Source organism: Triturus cristatus, chromosome 3_2 (assembly GCF_964204655.1).
Source record: "Triturus cristatus chromosome 3_2, aTriCri1.1, whole genome shotgun sequence".
Classification (NCBI taxonomy): domain Eukaryota; kingdom Metazoa; phylum Chordata; class Amphibia; order Caudata; family Salamandridae; genus Triturus; species Triturus cristatus.
In genome coordinates, this window is record NC_140584.1 from 305,563,822 (window position 1) to 305,589,827 (window position 26,006).

The 26,006-nt window shown below is 44.6% G+C and overlaps 1 protein-coding gene across 7 annotated transcripts in view; it reads left to right on the plus strand.

The window, feature by feature from the left end:
- The window catches only part of LOC146857231 (uncharacterized), a 479,140-nt gene that overhangs the window by 121,753 nt on the left and 331,381 nt on the right, over window positions 1-26,006 (plus strand). For 6 of the 7 annotated variants that reach the window (XR_014979879.1, XM_085647722.1, XM_085647720.1 and 3 more), the window contains exon 2: window positions 5,043-5,132. Coding sequence is in view for 5 of the 7 variants with exons in the window: in XM_085647722.1 (XP_085503848.1) it covers window positions 5,043-5,132 (90 nt within the window). In the remaining 2 variants the exon portion in view is untranslated. Of the gene's footprint in view, window positions 1-2,608; window positions 2,721-5,042; window positions 5,133-26,006 lie in introns of those variants that run through there. The other variant, XM_085647724.1, reaches the window with a different exon arrangement.

Here is a 26,006-nt window from a genome sequence, read left to right on the forward strand (position 1 = left end):
CTTATTTCAAAATAAAGTTATTTTTACTGAAAGACAAAAGCCCCTACAATGTGTACAGCACGCTTTTCAATGTCTAAAATAATGGTTGTGAGGTTTCAGTAAGTAATTTTGCTTAGGTGAGGTTTAGGTACCCAAAGGTCGTAACCAAAAGTATCAACCTCCCAAAAAACAAAGTGCCTAACCAGTTTACTTCCGATTGCTCTTAATTGTAAATTGTTTGGGTTGAAGGTCCAGTGTCTTAGTAACCTACCAGTCGCCTTTAACATTTTATTAGGGTTTCCACAGTTTCACCACCACCCACTATGGCCAGTGATGATGCAAAGATCTCATTGGCTATTTAAATTTCTCTAACATCTTCCCAAATTACTCACAAAGTGAAAGAGCAATAAAATGCCTTTAAATCTTGTTATCTTGTCACATCTTCTTTCTTTCAGAGACAGAGGTCAAAAGTCAGCTTGTCGTCTTATATTTATTTTTAGGTCTCGCCTACCCTTGCTGCGCATATGCGGAGCTCGCTCGGCGAGATTTATTGTTAATGAGTACTTTTAGAAAAGTGCTTGAAGCCCCTCCCCTCATTTCCATTGGGTAGCGTCAGCGTCTATGGTAATCTCTGGCTTCCCATTGGAAAGGAGGGTTTTTCGTTGCCTCCCTTTGGCTTTTTGGTCCGGCCCACCCAGACTGGCTTGCCTGCTTCACGACTGTTGTGAAGACTTTTCTTATCTGCTTGTTTATTTAACAAGCAGATAAGAAAAGTCTTCACGACAGCTGTGAAGCACGCGAGCCACTGCTCCGGGCTTCCTGCAACCATGCTGCCTTTACGCCTGAGCATGCACCAGTCGGCTCTGTGATTGGTTGGCGGCAGGCAGGCACAGTGCTCAGAGGCGCAAGGGGTCACAGGGAGGACACGCTGGGGCTGTGATGTATTTTAGTACCTCCTTACACGCTGACAAGCTGGCTCGTAAAGGAGGTTTTAAACTTAACACACATTGCATGAAGAAAAACAAGATGCATTTTTATTCAACGGTATTAACAAAAAAAAAATGCCTACACTATGAAGCGCCTGCTGGCGCCAGGGATGAATATAAATAACCCAGTTAAAAAGGAATTTCACGTGATACATGCATTTTAGGCATGCACTTTTAAAAGAAACATATTAAGGTTGGTAGGTATGTTTTCGAAAATATATTTTATATCACAGTTCTTGTTAATTGGCCACCCAGCTTGTTTTTCTTTTCATTGAGACTTTGGCAGCGTGGCTGGAACGTGGCCCAAAGCTTAGGGCGAGGCGCCGCCGGTGGGGTGGGGGTCAGACACCCAGGCAGGAGGCTTGGAATTACAGGCACACACCGGCAGGGAGCCACCCACTTCCCGGTAACTCTCCCGTGGAGCCTGTTTACTGAACAGGAAAGGCTAACGATGGAGCATCACCACTGGCATGCCGAGGAGACTGCACCGTCCGGCCCAGTGGTCACTTTAAACAAATGATATAGGCTCATAGATGTATGCACGTCAACATATTTAGTGTAGGGGCTGGTGGACGACCTGGCGTGCACAAGACACGGGGTAATGATCAGTTTGAACCTTCACTGCCAATCCCACTCCCCCCACCTCGTCCTTTTGTTTCTTGTGCTCCCACTATGTCCGGCGTGAACCCTTTTCCAGTGCACCTCACCTCTTATCCCCTCTGCTCCCACTGAACCTTAATAGAATCATTGCACAGGAAGAACCCCCCCCCCCCCCCCCCCGACCCAGTTCCTTTTGCACCCCCCGAGTGGGTCTGCAACACTTGATCGGAGCCCCGTTGTGCCTTCTGCACCCACAGAGTCCAGCATGAACCTTCACCTAGACCCCTGTTTCCTTTATGCCACCGTGTCTGTCTTGAACACGGGTCCTCTGCTGCCACAGTCCATCCATCATGAACCTTCGCCAACCCCCCCCATGTGCCTTTCACTCCCCTGTGTGTGTCTGGAACCCGTGCCCAGGGTACCCTCTACTGCTACAGAGTCCAGCATGAACCTTCTCTAAGCTCCCCTCCCCGATGTGTCCTTTTTCGCCCCCTGTGTCTGTCTGGAACCCGTGCCCAGGGTACTGTTTGCTGCCACAGTCCATCCAGCATGAACCTTCTCCAGCACCCCCTGTGTCCTTGGCTCTCACTGAGCCAGCCTGGAACCTTTGCCCTGGGGTGCTTGTGCCCTCCTCCCCCGGTTCTGGTTGCCCATGTGCCCCCTTGTACAATCTGCTCCCCCTGAGTCTAGCACCATCCCCTCGGCCTGTGGATCGTGTGCCCTCTCGGTGCGCATAGTGCCAGTGACACATTCTTCGCGCCGGCTCCACCCTGCGGTTTGCGGCACCCCGGGCCCTTTCCACACGCTCAGAGGCTTAGGGCAGATGGGGGTGGGACACATGTCCTGATATCAACACCTGTAGGTGTGGCCCTGTAGGAATGCGCCGCTCTCAGGCAGCCCTGACCGACAGGAGTGGGTGGGAGAATACTGGAGGCCAGGTCTGCACCATTGAAGGCCTTCCTCTGCCCCGACCCCACCCACACCCACTCGTGCTGTTTGCGGTGCGGGACTCTTCATGTTATAATGTTTGTTTGCCGTTGTGTACCCACAGCCCAGGGCCACGATAAACCGCGCGTAAGGCTCGTCCTGCTGGAGTGTGAGCTGCTCCCGCTGCCTTCTCTACTCTGAAATAATGCAGCGGACCTACGGCCTTTGGTAAGGCTGATATCGGGGTGTGGCAGTTTTCACAGAGGTGTGGGGCTATGCCGCAGGCGCACGACCCACCGAGCCACACTGTGTCACTGCCGCAGATGCACGACCCACTGAGCCACGCTACAGCAGGACAGCCCCCTCCCCCATGGAGTCTGGCATAAATGATCCTAATTTTGGGCCACGCGCCCCAGGGGCCGCCTTGGCTGGTTTAACCCATAGCGCTGGGTTTCATCAAGCGCCTCTTTTTGAGAGTGGAGTTTAAACTGCATCCATACCAGTGGCTGTGCGTGGCAGAGAATACAGTAAACGTTGTCTTTTAAGGCAGACATTGTGGGTAACCTGCAGTTCATGGGTTCAAAGGGAGAGGGTGACTGGTGTTCAGTGTGTCCTGCAGAGGTCTGTGTGTAAGGAGTTCCAGGAAGGTAGCCCCAGTGGTTAAGTACCTGCTGCAGAGGTGTGTGGAGCCTGCACGGCAGAGGTCGAATCGGGCCGGCCCCACATCGTATTGGCCAGAACATCGCCCCGGGCAGAAATAACATGTGGTGTTTGTTGTGGGGGTGGGTGGGGGGTCGTTGTGGTGTGACGACTGGAGGTGTGAGGCGGATAGGAGAGCAGGGGTTGATGGGGGTTGTTGAGGTGTGAGGCAGATGGGGAGGACAGGGTGTTGATGGGGTGCTGAAAATTATACTGAGGTACATTAAGGCAGGGCTTTAAGTGGGATAAAAAACTGGAGGGTCTCAAAGGGGCGTGGCCAACGTAATTAAGGGCGTGGCTTATAACACATAAGCTAAAAATGTTTGCTTAGCATAGTGTGCCGCCCGACTTGTATTTTGCCCTTTCTGTCATGGCATCCAGATATATGATACAACAAGAAACATCATACCTTCATCAAGTCAGGACTATTAGCTTTGTCAATGGTTGTTAGTTGCATAAGATAAATAAGCAGCAACTATGGCTTGTAATAATATTGAAAACGCTTCCACTTAAAGCCCTGGTGACACCACAACAATGTTGCTGCTCCTGAGTTTCAAAAAGAGAAGGGAAATCCAGAGAGAAAATGACTCTTTAAATGATTTCCCTTCCCCTACAACACTCATCTGGCATGACGTCATGCCGTAACTTCTCCAATAGTGAGAAGTGAGCAGTGTGAGCACGCGCACATCGACGTGGCTGCTGTCACTGCAGTCCGAGAACAAGCATTGAAAATGCAATAGCTCTTGCCTTTAATTAAGTTAAGGCCATTTGCTTTGCTATAAGATACCGTTAGCAAAGTAAATGGCTTTAACTTAATCAAAGGCGAGACCTATTGCACTTTCAATGCTTGTTCTTTCTGTGACCTAAGCTAGAGGATTTTGTAAAGTGAACTGTGTAACAAATGAACTGTGGAAAGCATGTGAAATGAAGGGCTGTAAGATGTCAGGCTTTTTTCTAACACAACACTGAAATAGCTTGGGGAAAAATATTTAGATAGGATCAAAACAAATTAAAACACTTTACTTGGTGATGTGCAAATTTAAATATTTTTTCTGAAAAACAATTTCCAAACAATGTTTATGCGCTATTATCCATAAAACTACATGTTAGTGGGAAAGGGTTGTGGCCATTTCAATAGAAAATATGCTCTATGTAAATGACCGTGCACTACCACATCATGCTTTAGTAATATATTTATGAAAAGTGAGTTTTTAAACATGAACTGGGAATTATTACTGCTCCTGCACAGATGACCATGCTAATAGTGAACTAAGATGCAAACCAGGGATCTTGTGTGCCCTATAGATAGGCTTGATTCTTGTTATATATGGAGCAAACATTTAATCTAGTAAATAAAGAGGTCTTTTTTGTACAGCAGAAATAGTGAACTTGCATATTTGAAGGTGCTCTCTTATGTGATAATAAAGAAAAAGGCGGCTCCACTAGACAAAATATTTGCCTAGGGTCACACAATTTGAGACCAGTTCACAGGTCAAGTACATTACAGGTAGGTCGAAATAGATTTTTCAAGTTACTAGACCTGCAGGTCTAGTAACATTTTCATTAGCTTTTTCAAGCCCTGAATATGATAGCTTTTTGACCTGTGAAATGCTGCTGCTCTTGGTTCTTGTACAGGCAATACAAAGCTGCTAATTAAAAAAAAAAAATCTTACTGTTTGCTCCAGCTGCTACAGTGGAAGACCTTGAACAAGGATTTTACATTTGACATGCTTTCTTAACAGCAATGAACAGCTGTGTTTATGGACAGATGCTTATTCAATTTGCCTATATTCGTTGCGTTGTCATAGCTTTCTAAAAGGAGTTATTTTAACTTGTGTATATTTTCTACAGGGTACAAGTGCCAAGCAAGACAATCGTTTAAGCAACAAACAGAAGAAGCTTTTGAAACAGCTACAATTTGCAGAATGCCTGGAAACAAAGGTATTTCATGACATAAAAGATTCATTGTGCTGTTGGGAATGTTTTACAAGATTCATATGTGACGTGTTTGAAGTTACTAATTCACTACTTTATAATGGGCCATATTAGATTACTACGTATTTACTGCTTATTGAGGGGTTAAAATGCATCACTGTTGACATGTTTATGGAGATTAGTAAAAGGTAAGTTTTAGCAAAGAACAGTTTTACGGGTTCACTATTCATATGATTTTGACAGGTGGCAAAAAGATACTCCTTCATATTTGTCTCTGATAGGAACGTTCATGCCTTAAAAGAAGATGCACTTTTTAGGTCTCGCTTAGACTGCACATGGGCTGTCTCTCAAAATATTTAGTTTTCTCAGTGAGCTTGGAAGCCGTCCATTACTTCTCATTGGTTGGCTTCATTATCATCCTCAGTTGCCTGTTTCATATAGGACAGCTGACATAGGTACCCTTCCTCCGCTCTTGTATATCCCTCCCCGGGAACATGGCTGCATTAATTGTCATTCCACTGCCTATTTTTTTAGGCACTATTTATTTTTTAGGCTTAAGCAGCAGATTTTTCAGCAGGCTTGGTCGTGTACTTCTCTCCCATGTGTGTCCCTCCATCCCTCTCCTGTGCTGTTGCTTGCCACATCCACTCCCTCCCCCCGACTCGTTCCAGCGCTCCAATTACTTCCTCCTCCATGTCGACTCTGCCTTAGGTCCTAGCCGAAATCATAAAAAAATAAAAAAGAAAAGCATTGATGCAGCCCACACTGACTGGATCATAACACTTTTTTGTGTCTTAACAAATAAAACAAACTGCTGATCTGGCCTGGATTTGGAAGACGTTTATTTCAGTTTGCCAGCTTCATAGAAAAGTTTCTGAATTCATAATACCCTCAGTTCCTACTTACTTGTTAAATAAAGTCAGTGCCATAAATGGAACACTACCCATCTCATTAGGGTTAGTGTACCTAATCATCGAATTTTGCTGACAAGGTTTAGATTGGACTAATTACTTTGGATTTTTAACTTTCCGTAAAATCAGTAAGGAATTAATTCTAGTGCATGTGGCTGTGATCTTAGTGTCAGAGCAAAATACGCTTCATTCAAACATGTTTTGACAGTATTATTTAAACCCACTAAGAGTTTTTATTCTTTCACTTTTTAAGAATTTTGATCTTTTTAGACAAGTCCTGCCATCTATAATATTTGTGAGATTATTGGAAGATTATTTTGTGTGTTCATCTGTTGCTAGTTTTTAGGTCTCGCCTGAGCCAGCGCTTTAGCGCTGCTCTGGCGAGACTTATAGTAAGCGAGTTTTGGAAGTGCAAACAGTGGCTTTGCAGGCCTCCAACTACAGTGCATGTGACCCGTCCGGGCGCGCGCACCATTTGGAGTCCTGAAACCACTCGTTTGCTTTCACTTTCGCCGTGATGGAAACCCTTCGCCAAGCCCTGCCAAACATACCCCGTGCACCTCCTTCCAGATCTGTTCTGCTAATCACCCGAACGCACTCGGACAATTTAAAGCAGAGTTGTATTTTTTTTATTATAAATGAGAGCAGTCTTTAGTTGTTAATTGTCCTCTTGGTTTGCTCCACACACGCTCCGTCCCTGCACCTCCTTCGAGATCGATTCTTGCTAATATAGCACTGTTAACACACACGCTCCGTCAGGCCACCTCCTTCCAAATCTGTTATTGCTAATCAAATGCATTTTCGTTTTTGCTTCCGTTTAAACAAAAAAAAATATAACCATTTGGCAGCCTGCGTGCCCGCCTCCACTCCCCCCTCCCACTCCCCCCTCCCACTCCCCCCTCCCACTCCCTCTTCGTCAGCTTCAGAGCACGCTTGCTTTCAGATTTTTCGCTCGTTACAATGACTGACTCACTAGCCTTCCCCCCCCCCCCCCCCCCCCCCAAACAAACGTCTCCTTTCGGACGTGCAGCGAACTCCAGATTACTTCTCAGCACAGTGAGGAAATAGGCTGAAATGTTTGTTTGGTTTGGTTTTTGAAAAAGAAACACAAAATTGCATCAGAAACGGGGGCAGCCAGTATGTCCCAAGTGAGAAAACATCACGTGTACCTTAACCTTTTGCCATATTTCACACAATGGATTAGTGCCCAACAGGTTTCCAAAAAAGACTACGTGCCACACACACATTATTGAAATCTTGCAGGAATGTCTCTTTATGCGAATTCAAAGCACTCTGTGATTGCTTGGCATGCACTTTCTCAACTTTTGTTTATGTTTGTAAAGCCTTAGCCACGCTTACAGCGGCCCTCGCATGGCAGTCTTCCCCGCCCCCACCCACCCCCCTCTCTCAGATGCTCCAACCCCTCCCTTCCTGCAGGGAAAAACACGATCACACAACAGACATCAGGCGCCACAGATATCGAAACCAGACCGAGCCTTTAGGCTTGGTAAATGGCCCATTCGAAAGTGTGGGAATTACAGACAACAGGGGCGCCTGGAGAGAAAAAAAAAAACGCAAACATCCTTCCAATTGCAGTTTCCTGTTCTGCTGACAATACAGGATACAGTGGCCAGAGAGAAGTCTTTACAAAACAAGCATTTGCAATGCAATAGGTCTCGCATTTACGGGAGTTTGAGCGATTGGCATTGTAATTGACAATGCGTTTTATTTATGTTTTACAAACAAAAACATAAATAAGAGGCATTGTCATTTACAGTGCCAATAGCTCTAACTTGCGTAATTGCGAGACCTATTGCATTGCAAATGCTTGTTAGTCAGAGACACTTAAAATAAGATGTTTGTTTCCTGACTGACTTTTTCGGGTGCTCTTGAGTCAGATATAGGTTGCTTCTCTGTGTTTTTTAACACTTAGACTTTGTCTGCCTTGTGGTGATATGAATGTATTTTATTATGGGTTTTATTTGTATTTTATGATGTATGGTATTTATGATGTATCGTATTTATATGGAATTTTGTATAATTCTGAATAAAGCAAACTAGAAAACGTTACGCAACTTGAAACCACAAATACCACATGATAAAAAGTTACACAAGTAGAGTTCCAGAATTGAAATTGAAGGCACACTAATGTAGGAATCTCCTGTTCTCTTCCCCTCTACAGACACCAATTCCAGTGCTCCAAAACAATCCGTCACACAGTGTAACAAATTGCAGCTTTATGACCTGCATTCTAAAAAGATTTTACACTTCTAAAACCCAAGCTTGAAGAGCCACGTGCATGTTTATTTTCAGTAAAACAGTGCAAAGCATGGTGAACTTAATGCATGATCTAACCCCACCCATACCTTCTGTACCTCTGCGTGCTCAGCTTTCTGTAAGGGAAGCGACCCCTGTTCCACCAGCCTAATCTGTAGGTTATCCAGATATTAAACACCAAAAAAGAAAGTAAAAGCTTTGCTCTCACTCACTACCAGTTAAATATTTTTTTAGATGTAACCCTCCAGCAAGCAAGCTTAAGTAGCATTAATTTTCTAAGAGCCTTCAAGACAATTTACTGTAAACGCTTGAACTGCAGCATGTTGTTTCCCTGCTATATTGCAATGTTTATGGAATTTGGTACACAGTAGAGACACATATCGCTTTACTAGCACCCATCCTTAGGGTATGGGGATTGCTACATGCCGCCTGCATGTATTCCATACTGGTACGAATACCCAGGCACTTCCCTCTCACCCTCCGTTTGTTCATGTAAGTGTTCTCTGCTCCTCCTTCCCACCCACTGTTATTTGTGTTGCCCTCACGACTCACCCTCCCTCCATGTTAGCTTGCGATCCGCCCTCTGTCCATAGTAGAAAAAAGCTATGACACAGCCAACGCTGGCCGCTTCATAGCACTGTTTTTAAACCCCCTCCTTTGTTTTGTTGCCCCCCCTCAAATGGCTTCCCCTCACTCCATATTGGCCTGTTCTTTCACCAACCACGCAGTAATAATAATAATAATAATAAAATAAAAGCTATGTCGTGGCCAGCACCCAAAAAAAAACATTGACAAAGCCCATAGCTCTCGTAGATGTGACATATTGGCTTTGCAAATGTGTAGTAACCAAGCTGACACAAGATTGGCATGCTGGTTATTTATTGGCTACATTGATAGCAGAGCCAGAAGGACCAGCTCTGCCAACAGCTCCAACAGGAATGTCTTGGCTCAACACAGTTGCTAAGAGACCAGAGACCATACATTCTAGAGTCTAAGCATCATCACAAGATTAAAGGAGAATACATAAGCTGCAGTACAACATATCTTCTCTTCCTCCAAAACAAAAAAAAGAACAAAAACAAAATAGAAACGATTAAAAAAAGAAAAATCACAACCTGTACCTGGCAGGCTTAACAATATTTCTAGAACTTTTCCTGGAACATGTTTGGTCAATGCAAATAGAATCACTTTCTTTTGAAGATGAGGTGGCATTTCTTACCCGAACCTTCACCACCCTGTTGAGATTCCACTAATGACCTCCCTCAATCATTATTGCATTTCCAAGAATTTTAATAACTTTTAAAGGTTGACTGAACTTACTATCACCTTTCTCAGCATGAACAGCAGTCTTAATCTTGATCATGTCCCCCACTTCAAGCGGAGCCACTTTTACATCTTTACGGGAATCAAACCAGAGTTTCTTTAGCTTGTGAAACCGACATGTTCTCTCTCGCCAAATACATTAACTGGGCGACATTGAATTCAGACTTAACCCACTTGCTCATCCAAGCAGGCCTGAGACTAGCGTTCGGCTTCCGTCCCCTCAAGAGTTCGAAAGGAGAAATCTTAGTGACAGAATGAGGTGTAGTTCTATAGAACCAAACCATGGCATCTAGTGCTTTACAGATATCATGACAACCAGCTCTAGCCCACCTAATACATTCCCCCACCACCTGATTTATTCTCTCAACCAAACGATTTGTTTGCGGGTGATAACGGGAGCTCTTGTGGTTCTTCACACCAGACTCCAAGAGGAAAGATTCAAACTCAGTACTGATGACCTGTTTTCCATTATCCGAGACCAACGTCTCCGGAAAACCCTCTCTGAACCACACGTTTCTAAGAAACTCAATAACAATCAATCAATCAATAAAGCTTTATTCGGCATTTAAGTCATAAAAGCACATTTACAATTGTTACATAAGATGAAAAGATTTATAAATTACCTAAAAAGTTAAAATACAATTAAATTGAATAACCATAAAGCTAACAATTTAAAACATGAAATTAAAACATTCTGTATGAAGCCGGTCCATGGAGACTTATATTACATGAAAATTAACATGGTTAGACTTTAATATCACGTGGCTTTTCTACCCATAAATAATAGTAATTACATCAAATAGAGTTTGGGTAATACCATATGGGTTTAAGAAGGGAGAGTTTCAGCATTCCTCATGGTTTTTAACCTTATGCCCCAGGCCCATCCTAAAAATTTGGCCACAGCTATACAGATCGGAGGTGCAGGGTTTGTGCTCAAAATGCGGAGAGCTGATGCATAACTTCTAATACCCAGGTATTTACAGATTGGTTTTATCCATACTTCCCTGGGTACTGCATACATTAGACAGAAGAATAATACATGTCCTGTGGTCTCACGTTCTTCCAAACATCTATAACACTTGTCATTCTTAGTGCCTTGTCCCCCCCATCTGGAGGTGAATTCTGCGACAGGTAAGGTGCCCACCCTTAACTGGAAATATAATTTACAATCTATAGTTTTTTCAATGATATCCCAGTACTCCTCTAGCAGAGGGTAGGTTTTTAGATCGAAAAAACGGCATGATAAATGAGTGGAAAGCCCTTGGGAAATTTCCAACTTATAGACCCATTCCCAGTATATTGTTTTCAGATTTTCCTTGGGTGGGAAGACAGCATTAACAGGATCATTCCAAAGTCCGATCAGGCCTATGCTGCCCAGGAGAAGTTTGATCCCGTATAACCACTTTATTTTTTGGGACCTATCAGATTCTATTATGTCCACAAAACCGCTCCTATAATGGGCAAGTTCATCTGTGCACCAAAGCCGCCGCCAGTATAATATTGGACGGAGCTTCGCCAGATGTTCAACTGTTTTTTTGCCAAGATCCAATAAAAGGGGACGCATTGGTGTGCTTGAAGGGAGGTTTGTAACCTTACGTAAAAACGCATTTTCTGATACCTTCAGGCTATTCAAATTATCAAATCCCCAAAGTTCAGCTCCATATAGGCATGAACTCAGAATCTTCGTCCCATAGATTTCCAAAACTGGTGATTGGTTTGGTAATCGAGGTTTTGAACCTAGACAAAAGTGCACCTGATTTTTGCTTATGTTGTAATAAAACCCGATCCAACTGGCATCCCCAGCGCATATCGTTCTGCAATGTTATGCCTAAATATGTAAATGATGTAACCTCCTCCAAAGGTAGCTTGTTCATAAAAATCTTTCCCTTGAAGGATTTATGGGCATTAAAGGACATGAACTTCGTTTTCCCCGTGTTAATTTCCAAACCCCTTTCTGAGCAGAATTCTTCAAAGCACACCAGAGCCTTTTGCAAGCCACTCGGTGTCTTTGAGATAATTAGCGTGTCATCCGCAAACATGAGGATAGGAATACGCACTCCTGCCAAAACCGGTGCGTCGGTGGGGGTCAGTGAGAGGCGACCGGCCACCCCGTTGACAAAAAGTGAGAACAGGGTAGGCGCCAAAACGCACCCCTGCCGCACACCCCTGCCAACCGGGAAGTCCTCAGTCACCTCCCCCACGCCCCCCCATCGCACCCGTGCAACATTTCCCTCATGTAAGCGGGTTATCACGGTAAGGAGCTCAGGTGCAATGCCCATTTCCCTCAATACCTGCCAAAGCCTTCTACGAGGTACCAAATCAAAAGCAGCTTTTAAGTCCACAAACACCGCATATAGGGCGCCGTTTCCCAAGACCACTGTCTTCCAATATAGGTTAACAAAACGGAAAACTTGGTCAATTGTGCTTGTTCGGGAACGGAACCCTGCCTGCATTGGACTTAAGATATCCTGATCATCCATCCATGTTTGGATTTCATTAAGAAACATACGACCTATAATTTTTTGGATCGAGTCTATTAGACTAATTGGTCTGTAGTTGCTTGCAATTGCTTTATCCCCTTTTTTAAAAACTGGTACAATTTCTGCTCCCCTCCACGAGTGGGGGATATCTGCTCCCAGGGCAATTGCGTTAGCAAGTAGCATAATGTAATTAGACCAGAGACTTCTATCATTGGTAAACATATCCGCAGGGATTCCGTCTATACCAGGTGCTTTACCCCCAACCACTTTATCTAACGCTCTATCAACATCTTTCAATGTAAATAACGCCCTATCATAATACACGTGGGCAAGGGTCTCACTTGGGATATTTTCGCAGGGTGCGGCATACTGGGGTTTGAAATAATCAACCCAAGCATTCTGGGCCACGTTGTTCTGGGGTCGCTCTGCTGTGCCGCCCCTATCCCACTTGTATATATCCCAGAAATTCTTGCTGTCCTTGCTCCTGCAAGCATCGAGGAGATCCCTCCATTTTTCAGTGTCCCACGTTTTTTTTGCCTCCTTCAAGGTTTTCCCATAATGTGATCTAGCAGATCTTACAAGTAGTGTGTCTTTCTGTTTTAGTGCATTACCAAGTCTAGCCCGGGCCTTTCTACAATCGAGGTTATACCATCCTTCTTTTATTTTTTGTTTACAATTACTTTTGGGAATGGTTTTAAAGAAAAGTTTTTTTAGATCCGAAAAAAGCCTGTTGTGGACTTCCACCACTATCTGGCACGGGGTTTGGTCCTTTGTTACATTACCCAATATTTTGAGTGCGGCAGTTACCTCGTCATTTATTGCTAACATGGTCTTTGGATCTACCACGATCCGATCCCATTTTATATGACGCATATTGTTAGACAAAAGAAGTTCGGGCTCACATGTATTTTGCTGCGGTGAGGAATAGCCAATTAAGGACATGTTAAATACTGAGACCAATGGATGATGGTCACTCTCCAGTCGGTTTACTACCTTCATGTCTCTAAAAAGAGGCCAAAGTGCGACATGGATGAGGAAATAATCTATCCTGCTTGCCCTACGACCGTTATCAAAGGTATTTGTTCCAGATCTATCAGAGAGACTTCTACCGTTGGCTGCTCTCATATGGTTACCTAGGCATAGTCCATTTCGCTGGATGGCCGCCTCCGTCCACCTTTTTACAGGTGGGATCTCGATAGATGGAATACCCCAGCTGACATCTTCATCAGCAGTGAGCTGAGGCATCTCGAAGGGGCTCGAAGGATGTATTGAAATCGCCTGCTACAATGGGTAGAGTATTTGGGGGCAAAGAGTCAACTAATTCTTCCAGTAACTTTACGACTGGAGACTCTTTTCCCCCCGGCAAGCCTCGTGCATAGACATTAAAGATTTCTACCTTATTCCCCGACTTCGGGGCGATCTTAACAGATAGAATGTCATTACTAGTTCTAGGTCTTTGGGTGACCCGACATCCCAGGCCTTGTTTTAGCCATATAGTAAGCCCACCAGACGGGCGGCCTCTTACATTTTTTAATGCAGGGACATAAAAGTTGAGAAACCCATTACATAGCAGGGGATCAGTTGACCACGTCTCTTGGAAGAGGCATATGTCAAACTTGGATATAAAACCCAGCCAGACAGGGTCTGCAACTTTTGAGCCTAGCCCTGCGATGTTCCAGGATATAATAGACAATGGGCCACTCTCACAGTTTCCTCCTGGGCTAAAACTAGGGCTCCATGGTAGAGGGCTAATGCTACCGCTCTCTAGATTGGGCAAATTGTCCTGGATGATACTATTTACAATGGTTTTGTTTCCATTCTCTACTTCTATGTCTAGGTCTATGGGACAGCTTAATGGAGATATCACCCCGAACCCAATGTTGAATCGGTTTGTCTCCTCTGCCTGGTGCTGGCCAAGTAGTGTTTTCTCAGCAGATTCATTGCCGGGTTCAAGATTTCTAGTTACAATGGTACAGGCTACCCCTTTTCCTACAGGTTTTAAAACTGGTTTACTTATTTGGTTCTTCTTGCTAAAGGTATTTGGACGTCAATCACAATCTTCTAGTCCAGAGGACCAAAAAACCTCGTGCTGGGCAATAGGTCTACTATTATACCTGGGCCGAATACCAATACCTCTCTGGCCACAATCAGCTAGATTAGGCAGTTGGTGATCAGAGTAGAAGAAAGAGAGGGGCAGGGAAAGAATAGGGGTGGAGGAATTGTAATTCTGCCACTTGCAGATATGTTCCACTACCCTGTTGTCTCTAAAGTTAATTACTATGCAATCACCCTCTATTGTTTTCCTCTTCGGACCTACCCAGCTAACTCGACGTACAAAGAGGATTTCAGTTGAAACATGCTGGGGTAAAGGGCGGTTTGAATTTAACCAAAAGACACATTTATTCTTTAATTCCCTGTAGTTCTCCGTCTTATCTTGACCCAATGGCTTGACCCCTGCCAAAATTATCACGTAGGGACTTGACTCTGGAGGGAGGTGTATACTTGGTAGTTTTCTAGTATCCGGAATTAGAGGTACTTCCCTCCCTGGTTGCTTTTCCACTTGGCTATAGCTTACTATTGGCAGAGTAATCCCCCCCCATCCTCTATGTTACATGCTGTAATCTTTTTGGATATCTGTCCCGCTATCAACGGGTTAGCTTTAGCTACATTTGGAACAAGAGGGGGGGGGGGACATTGACAGGAGTGACACTTTTCTCAGAGGCCGTATTAGGTGGCTTATCACACACTTGGCAATTTCTGACACTTTTCTGTCGAGTCTGAGTTGATGAGTATGCCAGCTCCAGACAGGTCAATCTGTTTTCAATACCGTCCAGTCTGTCGTATATAGGTTGGCAAGTTTTATAAAAAATTGACTCAATCTTTCCCCAGAAATCATCTCCTACATTTTGTAAATCCTTTGGTGGTGCTAGTGAAGATGATCTTGGTGCTCCATCCTTTCCACCTGTATGAGTTATACCTGAGGGGAAAGGAGATATTTCGGGGATATCCTCAGGGGTGATACGCCTTGTCTTTGCGGTTTGGCCTCCGTTTTGTGATTCACCACATTTCCGTTTGGATCTCTGCCTTTTCGTGGTCGCTCTGCTACTTGGGGGTAATGTTTTTGCCTTTGGGTTCGTGGCGGACCTAGTCTTAACACTCTCAGACACGCCAGCAATTTGCCTTGTATTTAAGTGACCCAATCTTTGTCTGGTACTAAGTTTAGATCCTTCACATTCCGGAATACATTCGATAGATTTTCCGCGTGAATTATCTTTTCCCTGGAGAGATAACACTGGGCTTACACCGTTAGTTGGTTCCAGATTTATGTTTTGGACCGGGGAATGAGCATGAGAGAGGTGGCCCAAGGAGGAACGTTTGTCTGTAAATAATCCCAAGGACAAGCGTTTTTCTGTATAGTCAATTTCTTTGTCCAGAATGGAAGACACTCTTACCAAGAAATTGTCTAATGTACCTGCCAGGGACTTCCGTCCCATATCCGTAGCAGCAGTCATTGTGAACGCGTGAAGTTTATTTTAATTTGGCTTGGGCCCCCACAGCACACTGCAAACAACTACAGATACATCAAGTAATGCTTTTATCCTTAATGTTTTCAGGCCTCGAATAAGTGTTAAAATATAACTGACCTTACTGGAGACGGCGAAAGGGGGGTGGCCCGTCCCGTCCTCGCACGTCCTCTAACGGGCTCAAACGGGCCCGCCCTTGTCCCGGGCTTCTCCCGGGGCCGCCCGCGCGCGTCCCGCGACGCGGGGTCTCACAGCAAATTTATGCGCCTCCGGGCGCGAAGATTTCAAATTCCGGCTTCCGCCGCTGGTGAGTCTGGGGATTGTAGTCCCCCCTTCCTGCCGCGGTCGCGGTAAAGCGTGGCTGTTGTGGCTGTGGCGGCGGCGGGAATGCAGCCTCTGTGCCCAGGCGACTTTCCAGGTACCGGGTAGGGAGTGGAGAAGCTGGATGCCCCCAAAACGCTGTGAACGCCCGCTCTGCCGGGTCTCACAGCAAATTTATGCGCCTCCGGGCGCGAAGATTTCAAATTCCGGCTTCCGCCGCTGGTGAGTCTGGGGATTGTAGTCCCCCCTTCCTGCCGCGGTCGCGGTAAAGCGTGGCTGTTGTGGCTGTGGCGGCGGCGGGAATGCAGCCTCTGTGCCCAGGCGACACTCCAGGTACCGGGTAGGGAGTGGAGAAGCTGGATGCCCCCAAAACGCTGTGAACGCCCGCTCTGCCGGGTCTCACAGCTCAATAACAATCTTCGTGTTAGCTTCTTTCACAAGCTTAACTTCAGGCCACTTTTACGTGTAGTCCATTAGGACCAAGACAAAACTGGATCCACCTGGTAGACCCTCATAAGGCCCCATGACATCAATGCCAAATTTCAACCATGGACCTTTGGGGCACTCTGTCGGCACCAATGGGGAACAGACACTTTTAAACTTTTGTCAGCAGCACCGCAGACACAGCAATTGGTGACTACAGAATCAATCTCGCCATCCATCCCTGGCCACCAATAAATGTCCCTGACGCGCCACTTAGTGAGAGTAGAGCCAAGATGTCCATCATGAGCTCTTTCAATGATGGTTTTGTGAAAAACACTAGGAGGCACACATTTGTCTGCCCTAAGCAACAAACCATCCTCAATGGAAAGTTCACTCTCAACCTTCCAGAAAGGTTGGCGAGAAGTAGGGAGCGTTTTTTCTCTGGGCCAACCATTTCTGACAAAAGTACAAACTTCACGTATCACACAATCAGATCCAAGGGCTTGCACCCAATCAGTCTCTGAACCTAGGCTCAGATCAGGAAGATCTAGCACAGCAACCAGACAATCATCACAATCCTCACTGGAAAACTCATCCAAATTGACATCATCGTTTTCACTTGACTTGATGGGAAAACGTGATAAAAAATCTGCCTTTCCATTTTTACCACCGGGAATGTGTTCCACCCCAAATTAATACTGAAGATGTTATGTCACCATATACATGATTCTAGGGGAACAGCACTTACTTACAGTCCCCCCTAAGATGTTTACTAAGGGCTTGTGGTCAGTCAAAAGTGGAAAACGTTTTCCCCAAGGTCGAAACTTCTTAATGGCCCATGCACACGCCAATAACTCCTTTTCAATAACAGAGTATTTTAGCTCGGAAGTTCTCAACACTCTGGACGCAAAACTTACCGTGTTTTCACAGTTATTGTCTCATTGAGTTAAAGTTGTGCCGATGCCTACTTGACTGGCGTCAACAGTGACGCAACAAGATAGACTCGGATCAAATGGTTTCAAAAAAGGACGATCTCTTAAAGAAGATTTCACAAATTTAAGAGCAATTGCACAATCATTGCACCATTCGAATTTGACACCCTTTTTGAGAAGGTTACTTATAGGACGTACAATGGATGCAAAGTTAGGAATGAACTGTGAGTAATGCTCACATAGCCCCAGCGACTTGACACCAGTTTTATCCACCGGTTCAGGTGCATCAACTATAGCGTGAAGTAATCCTGGTCGGGGACTGATTCCATCGTGGGAAATAACATGTCCCAAATATTTAACTTTGGAACACAAAAATTTAAATTATTCCTCTTTCAAAACCACACCCCACTTCTTGAACAAAGTTAAAACTTTTTCCAAAACAATATCACGAGATGCAAGATCCTTACCAAAAATAAAAACATCGTCCTGAAACACCAGGAGCCCCTCAAGATCCCTGAGAATATTGCTCATTATCCTCTGAAAAACAGATGCTGCTGACGCAAGCCCAAAAGGCATACAACAGTAGCGAAATGTTCCCAAAGGTGACACAAAAGCAGTTAGGTGGCGTGATTCAGGGTCCAGTTATACCTGATAAGCACTAGCTAAGTCGAGCTTAGTGAAAAAATGTGCTCCTTTGGTGGAGGAGAATAAGTCACTGATTTTTGGTAGGGGATGAGAATCTACCCATATTTCTTTATAAAGAGATCTCAGATCAACACAGACACGAAGATCTCCTCCCCTTTTCCTGGCTACTACCAAGGGAGAAAGCCATTGTGAAGAATCTGTAGGTTCGATGATCCCTTTAGCACACAGGCCCTTTCAATTATTTTTCTAAGTCCTCTCTCACACTTACGGCACACCTCTAAGTTTATGTTTCATGGGAAGTGCACCTTCTTTAACTATTGTTTTGTGCTTGAAACCTTTGATTTTTCCCACATTTTTGCTAAAAACCTTCGGGTATTTGCTCTTCCATGCAAGACTTATATCATCGCAACCAACAACCAACACCTGCTCCTTTGCTCCAGGTTTGAGTATCATGCCGAAAAGGCCTTGGTGAAACCAACCCAATATGTTGGGTCCCTTCACTGCAACATATATTTTTCCTTTTATTCTCCTACCTTTAAACTGCAATTCGTCTTTAAAAAAAAAACAACAAATCTATTCTTCGTCCCTCGTACGAGACAGGGGAGCGATCAGGTGGAGATAAGACTTGAGAACCATTCCAAGTCTCTTCAAACAGTTTTTGAGTTATCATTGTGATCTTAGCCCCTGATTCAACTAAGATTTTACAGTGTGATCCCCAACGTTGATGTCAACTACAGGATCAACGCAAGAGAGATCCCCCACAACAACATCATTGTTGGGAATAGTTTGCAAAGAGTCTACTTTTTCCAAGTTCCTGACAACTGAAACCACTTCTAAGTCAGACTCGTAATCAGATTCAACCGTGCAAATGGTCGGTTTCTTAACATACTTTTGTTTTAAGCAAACCTTTGCAAAATGCCCCATCTTTTTGCAATAATTGCACATGACATTACTAGCGGGACAACGTGAACCTTTAACATGTGGTGAATTTCCACATCTGAAGGACAAATTGTTACCACTACCCTTTTTTGTATTAGTTGACTCAGAATTGTTTTTGAGGTTGATTCCCAGATTGGGTAGATTTAACACGCTGCTTAACAGAAGTATTAGTACTGACAATACTAACAGTATCTAATGGTTTGTCATCAAGTTCTTTCAGTGAGACTATGGATATTTCTATGCTTTTAGCGATTTTGATTGTCTCACCTAAAGATGGATCACTCAAACTTAGCAGTTTCTGCCAAATATTCTTATCTTTGCACTGACAAACAAACTGGTCTCTGATAAGTTGGTCAGTAAAGTTTTTGGAATTTACAGTCCGCTGCTAGTCTGTGCAAAGAAGAAATGTAAGTGTCTACATCTTCTCCTTCAGCTTGCTTTCTTTTAAAAAAATTGTGCCTTAGCACCATAAGGCTGGGTTGTTTATCAAATCTGGTTTTCAGCTTACTGATGGTTTCCTCATATTCATCAATGCCAACTAGTTGTTCTTGAGTTAGAGGCGGTAAATGTTTGTAGATAGATCTCCCCTCAAATCCAAGAGAATGGAGAAGAAGACATTTCTTTCTTTCTGCACTGAAACGTAGAGCACCTATGGCACCTAGGTACGTCTGGAAAGCATCATACCAGATTTCCCACCTGAGAGGAGGGTCTCCAGGAGACTCCAGGAATGAAGGTGGAGGATTGACAGATTGCATAGTGCACAATTCAGCTAATGTTGGTAAACTTGAGAAATAAATGGCACAGAAATATAAAAACAAAAATAATACACAAATACTTCCACCTTGACACTTTAGAAAAAGTAAGAGCAAACGTTACAAAAGTACTTTACTTCTAAAGGTGTGTGTATCAACGCAGATACACGGTAGAGACACACTGTGGACCTGAGTGCAAACTAGCACTTTGTAGAACTAAGAAAAGCAGAACTTGACTCCAAAAAGGTGTGTGTATCACCTCAGATGCACAGTAGTAACACACTGTGGACTTGAGTGCAACTAGCACTTTGTAGAAGTGAGAAAAGTAAAAAAAATAAATGTGTGTATCTCTGTGGGTACACCAAGAAATCGTATGTGTGTATACACGATGTTGGGCTGTTTAAACACCAGAATTTAGGAAAAGTGTGTACATCACCGTGAATGCCTAGGTAAATGCACTTTTTTTGGTGTGTGAATCACCGTGTATGCTTTGGTGATACTCTTGTTTCGGTCTCCTTCCTTGACCTCTTTTTTGTGCAAACAAAGAAAATAAGGTGTGTGTGAGTCACCGATGATGCAAGAAAAACACACACGTTGATTCAAATACGGAGTTCTAATCATTTGCCAAATCTCAAGATGATCGCTACGTTACGTGACTAGATGCTCAAAGCTTCCCAATCTCTCAAAATGGCCGCTTTGATGTTGCGTAGTGACGCGATGATGTCACAGCGTGACTTCTCTGATTTCAGCATGAACAATGGAGGAGCAAGGAGCAAACAGAAAGTTGCTGTGAACACTGATGAATGCGAGAGCAAGGTAAAAGCACGAGCGTGCTGCACGAGTACTGCGCGAGCAATATGACAGTTGCTGGATGAGAAAAAAAAAATTCTTCCCCTTTTTACGAAACCGTCAATAGGGGTACCGGGCAGCAGCGGAAAGATTGTCATAAAATACCTCATTGCGCAAGTGAAATGACATGCAGCAGCGCTCACTGCGCAAGTGAAATGACAGTTGGTGAAAGAAGATAATTAAAGTCTTCCCCTCTTTACTGAAATCGGGTAATTCAACAGTCACTAGGGGCGCAGGGCAGTAGTGCATAGATAGTCACAAAATACCTCCTAAGCTTGACTCCAGCTGTGGTGTTCCTCTGTGAATATGCAGCAGCACTGTAGCTCGATGTAATTGAAGGTTCAAAAGTCACCAAAACAGCTGCGTGGGTTCCTCCATGTAGTCATGATCGTTGCCAAAACTTTGTAGTGACCAAGCCGACACAAGATTGGTATGCTGGTTATTTATTGGCTACACGGATAGCAGAGCCAGAAGGACCGGCTCTGCCAACAGCTCCAACAGGAATGTCATGGCTCAACACAGTTGCTAAGAGACCATACATTCTAGAGTCTAAGCATCATCACAAGATTAAAGGAGAATACATAAGATGCAGTACAACAAAATGCTTTAAAAAAAAAAAACAATTAGACCATGCCGCACGCCAGTGGCACAGCTGTACGCTATGGCTAAACATTAACAAAGCCACTAGCTCTTGTCTCATTTGAAACCAATTTTCTTCGCCAATGCTGGTTAGTGAATCAATTGATTATTATTAAGGCTCCCTGTTTTCCGTTTTTACTGATTTTTACAGATAAATACAGACAGAAACCAATAAGTTTTCTGTCTGCATTTATTTTTAAAAGTGGATAAATACAGAATATTGTGCTTCTTTTAGGTGTCTCTCTATGCTGTCTTTCATGAATTATAGGCCAGCAGCTGAGCAGATGGACAGCATGGGAAAGTAAAAGACAGGATGACAATTCTTTTAATAATGGCATATGTCAACATACATTTATGATATAATGCTAGTATTTACTAGTTGCTGTATTGTTATGTAATATTTGACAACTTAAATAGCTAAAACACAACAGACATCAAAGTATGAGTGCACGTCTATCAGTTAAATAAATATGGAAATGTACAGTTTTTCAACTTCATTTATACGCAAAACACAAAATAAATATAGATAAATACAGATAAAATGGCCAAAAAATAAATATGGATAAATACAGACGGAAATGTTAAAAAAATAAATACCGTGAAACCAGGAGCCCTAATTATTATCTTGTATTATGTTTTACACTGCTGGTGTAGAATTTAGAACTTTGAGCCATGATTGTTCTGTTGTCATGGTGCTTACCTCAGAACCCAGCAGCTTTGGAGTTGTCGCTGGCTGATGAGAGAAGCACCACTTATTGAAGAGCTGTACATAAAGAAGTGAACTTGGAACGACAGCGTCTAAGCGAAGTTGAGGCCTAGGTTTTTTTTTTTAAAATTGAGTTTTATATAGCGCAAACTTGACCAGAATCGGGTATCGGAGAGCTTTACATAGCATCAGTTGCGTTACATTAGGACACATTCATTTTTGTAAGGCACAGGGAGATTAAGTGATTTGCCCAGAATCACAGGATGTTCAGAGTCATTGCAGAGATACGAACCCAGTTCCCCAGATTCGAGGTCGACCGCCCTAGCGGTTAGGCCAACTCCTCTCGGTTGGGCTCACAATGGTCTAAAAGTAAATGGAAGTGGCGTTCATGCGATATGGCTGTCGGACATTGAAAAGGAGAGAGCGGCCATAGAGCGCCAGGGCTTGTCAAGAGTAGCGGATTGGGGTAATAAAGCATTGTTGTAGGAAGCTGCCTCTGTACAAACTATACCAAAGTAAGGTATAGTGCGCTCAGCGCCCAGTGGATCCCCAAAGGTAGGCAGAGGTAAAAGTGTATAATACCTTACTCTTTATTTTTGGTAGTGTCAATGAGCAGTAAGGCTTTATCAGAGGGTAGTGTTAAGCATTTATTGTACACACTCATGCAAGAAATGTCACACACTCAAAGACTGAACTCAGACCAATTGTTTGTAACAAAAATATTTTTGTTGTATTTTATTTTTATAACCAAGCAGGACTTGGTACAGGTAAGTAGAATTGTACTTTTCACGACGGATTGATCAACAAGCAAGCTGGATGAAAATGACTTTTGTTACAGGTTTGTAAAATATTTAAAAACAGTTGGAATTACTTTTGGATTTCTTTTGATTACTTTTTGGATTACTTTTTCTACTGTGTGATATGCTTAGATATCACACTGGGACATTTCCTAGATAAAAGGTAAGTAAAACAGTTTTTATCAAAAGACAGTTTTATGTTTCCATACAAACACCCTCAACACTTAAAAGTTTTTCAGAGGAAAACAGTCAATGCAATCCTATGGAGAAAAATGAGGTTATCGGATTGTGGCAAGTAAATGATCTTGAGGGTTGAGTTTCTGAAGTTAGAACAAGGGTTCCCCCAAGGTCAAGGATGCACTCAAAAAGCAACCTCAGTGGCACTGGGGCGGCCAGGTGCAGAGTGCTGAGGCCCAATGCTAGCCCATAGGCTATGGGGCTGTCGGTTGGTGGCTGCTTTCAAGCAGGCCACAAGGTTGAGGGAGCAAAGCTCCTAGGGTTAAGCTCGGGGCAAAGGAGCATCCAAGTTAGCACACAAGGTGCACCCACAGTGGGACCAGGGCGGCTGGGCGCAGGGTGCTGATTTGGCATCTGGTGCCCTGTTGTTTTCAACGGAAGTTGCCGGTTTTGGGTTGTGGTTGAAGGCTCGGTCCAGAAAGTCTTCCGGAAGGAACCAACTGCTATGCAGGTAAGTTGGAGGGTTCGAGGACGTAGGTGCACCTTAGGTCCTCTTCTCCAGTGCGCAGGATGACTGGATGCAAGGGTGCCTTTTGAGGTCAGATTTCACCTTACCGGGCCACTCTCAGTTGGGGGGGGGGGGGGGGTCTTCGTGCAAAGGCTGCAGGCGGCGTCTGGGAGTCCTGTATGAGTCAACCCACGGTGGACTCGGACTCTGGAGCGCTGTGGGACCTCGCTGGGACCAGTGGGCTACTCAGTGGGGGTTCCAGGCATCGGGTTTCTTTGTCTTCAGCAGGCTGAGTCTTTCTTTGGAGATTCTTTTGAACTGAGCTGCTGTTCACAGGAGTTCCGGTATTTGTTGAAGGCAGTCAGTCCTCCCAGAGGTTCTTGAGGTCGCTGGCTACAGGACAAGGACACTCTTGGCGCAGGATCTCTGGAAAGTGCAGATGGGCCAGTATAGCTGAGGCCAAGTCAGCTTTTCTCAGCAGTCTCCTCTGCTGTGCGTCTTCTTTCGTCCTCCTTCTTTGTAGGTTGCGAGAAATCTTACTTCTGGGTTCAGGGCTGCCCCCTAAATACTATAATTTGGGGGTGTTTTAGGGGTCTCGAGGTAGCAGCCAATGGGCTACTGACCTTAGGGCGACTTCAACCTTGGTGTGCTCACCTCACAAGGGGGAGTGGGCACAATCCTTTAATATAATTGGAGAGTGCCTGCCATCAGCAAGATGGCAGGTACTGAAGAGTGAGCTTCACCTCGCCTCCCCCACCTGAGGGGTGGGGTTGGGAGAGGCGGGCAGACCTTCTTCAGTATTGGGGTATCTTTCATAGATTCACATGGCTGAATCATTCCCCGTCGTCGGAGTGGGAGCCCCACGGTACATAAAAATAGCAATATATATATACACATAGAAACCATATCATGGGTAACCTAGAACCAGGAAGTAAAGTAGCCAGAAATCAAAAGGAAAAAATCCTCCACTTTCATGACTCGTCCAAGTCATTATATATGGTCCAAACTACAGCCAATCAGGCAACAGCACCACCCAGAATGTTCTCCTCAAAGGCTCAGGCTCTCAGATTTTCTACCGCACGTCATGTGAAGAGAGTCTCCCTGAGCACTGCTCAGTTCTTCTCAGTTTTTCTTTGAAAATTTTTCCTGTGAGGATGTCTTCTTCAAAGAAATCTCTCTTTCGACTTTGTGAATCTTGTGGGAAGCTCCGGCTGTTTTCAGAAGATCCCCACAAGAAATGCATTTACTGCTTGTATCCTGACCACCAGGTGAGAGACTAAGATCTGCAGAACTTTCCCACAAAAGACTCTGAGGGACAGAGAGGGGCGTCTACTGTGGCTACAGAAGATTAAAGATCAGGACAATCCCTTATCTGAAGTTGGGAGTGTTGCCTCTGTCCAGACTGCATCCTCCAGAAAGAGGAGTGCTGACACAGATTTATCTTCTCCTGGGGCTAAGGTGTTGAAGAAACAGCATACCTCCAAGAGTGCTGAGTTGCCTTCTACTTGTAAAAAGGCTCTTCCACCTTCTAAAAGTAAAACTATGCCTTCTACGCCCCTGAGAAAGATTGCGAAGTCTCAATCTTCAAAGCAGGTTTCTGACAAGGATTTACCTCAGAAACAGGGTCCCTCGTCGACTAGCTCGACGACAACGTCTTCGTCGACGAAGCCTTCCTTCGCCTCTACGACGATGTCGGCTGCAACCTTCACAGATGACAATGTCTTCACCGTCGACGCTGGGATCTGTCGCTGTCAGACCAGTTCCGTCAACGAAAGAGATTAAATCTACTGTCGACGCTCCTTCGACGACGAAGATTAAAAGAGTGTTGTTGATGATTGCCTCGTCGACGACTGCCTCATTGATGATTGCCTCATCGACGAAGTCCGCCTCGTCGACGAAGTCCGCCTCGTCGACGAAGTCCGTCTCGACGATGACTCCATCGATGCTTGCCTCGTCGACGACTACTTAGTCGACAGTTGCCTCGTCGACGTTACCACTATCTTCATGTACAGCTCTTCAGGTTTGGTCTTCGTCTACGCCTGCTGTATCTTCTACACCAGTGGTTCCCAAAGTGTGCGCCGCGGCACCCCGGTGCGCCGCGATTAGAAGCCAGGGGCGCCGCGCCGCCGCGCCGCCGCGCAGGATGTGGGAGATTGCAGCCGCAGCGCAACACTCCTTGTAAAAGACTCCGATGCAGCACCAAAGCTCAGATCCCCAGCAGCATTGGAGAGGCACAGCGGGATGGCAACACTCACACCTTCAGCCCCGTCATGAGCTGTTAAGTCGTGTTTGAAGGTGACTGAGAGGGAGGGGCTGCAGCTTCGGTCGCAGGGGCATCTTTTCAGATGCAAACAACCCTGAATGAGTCGTGTCATGTCTCTGCAATTTAGAGGGGCCTCACACATTCCCTTCCTGCCCAGGGCCATAAAAATCGTAGAACAGGCCCTGATTACACCGAGGCAGCACGTGGTTCTCTCCACAGAGTTTAATTCATGTTACTGAATTGTAAGAAAACCTCGGTTCTTCAAACATCAGTCTAAAATGTAATAAAATAAAGACATGGCACAATCGCACCCACACTGATTAACAGTATGGAGGACAATCCATTAAATCAGTTCTCTTGGAATATCTCCTTTAAGTACTGTACATCACAGTGGGGGATGGCAAAACTAACATT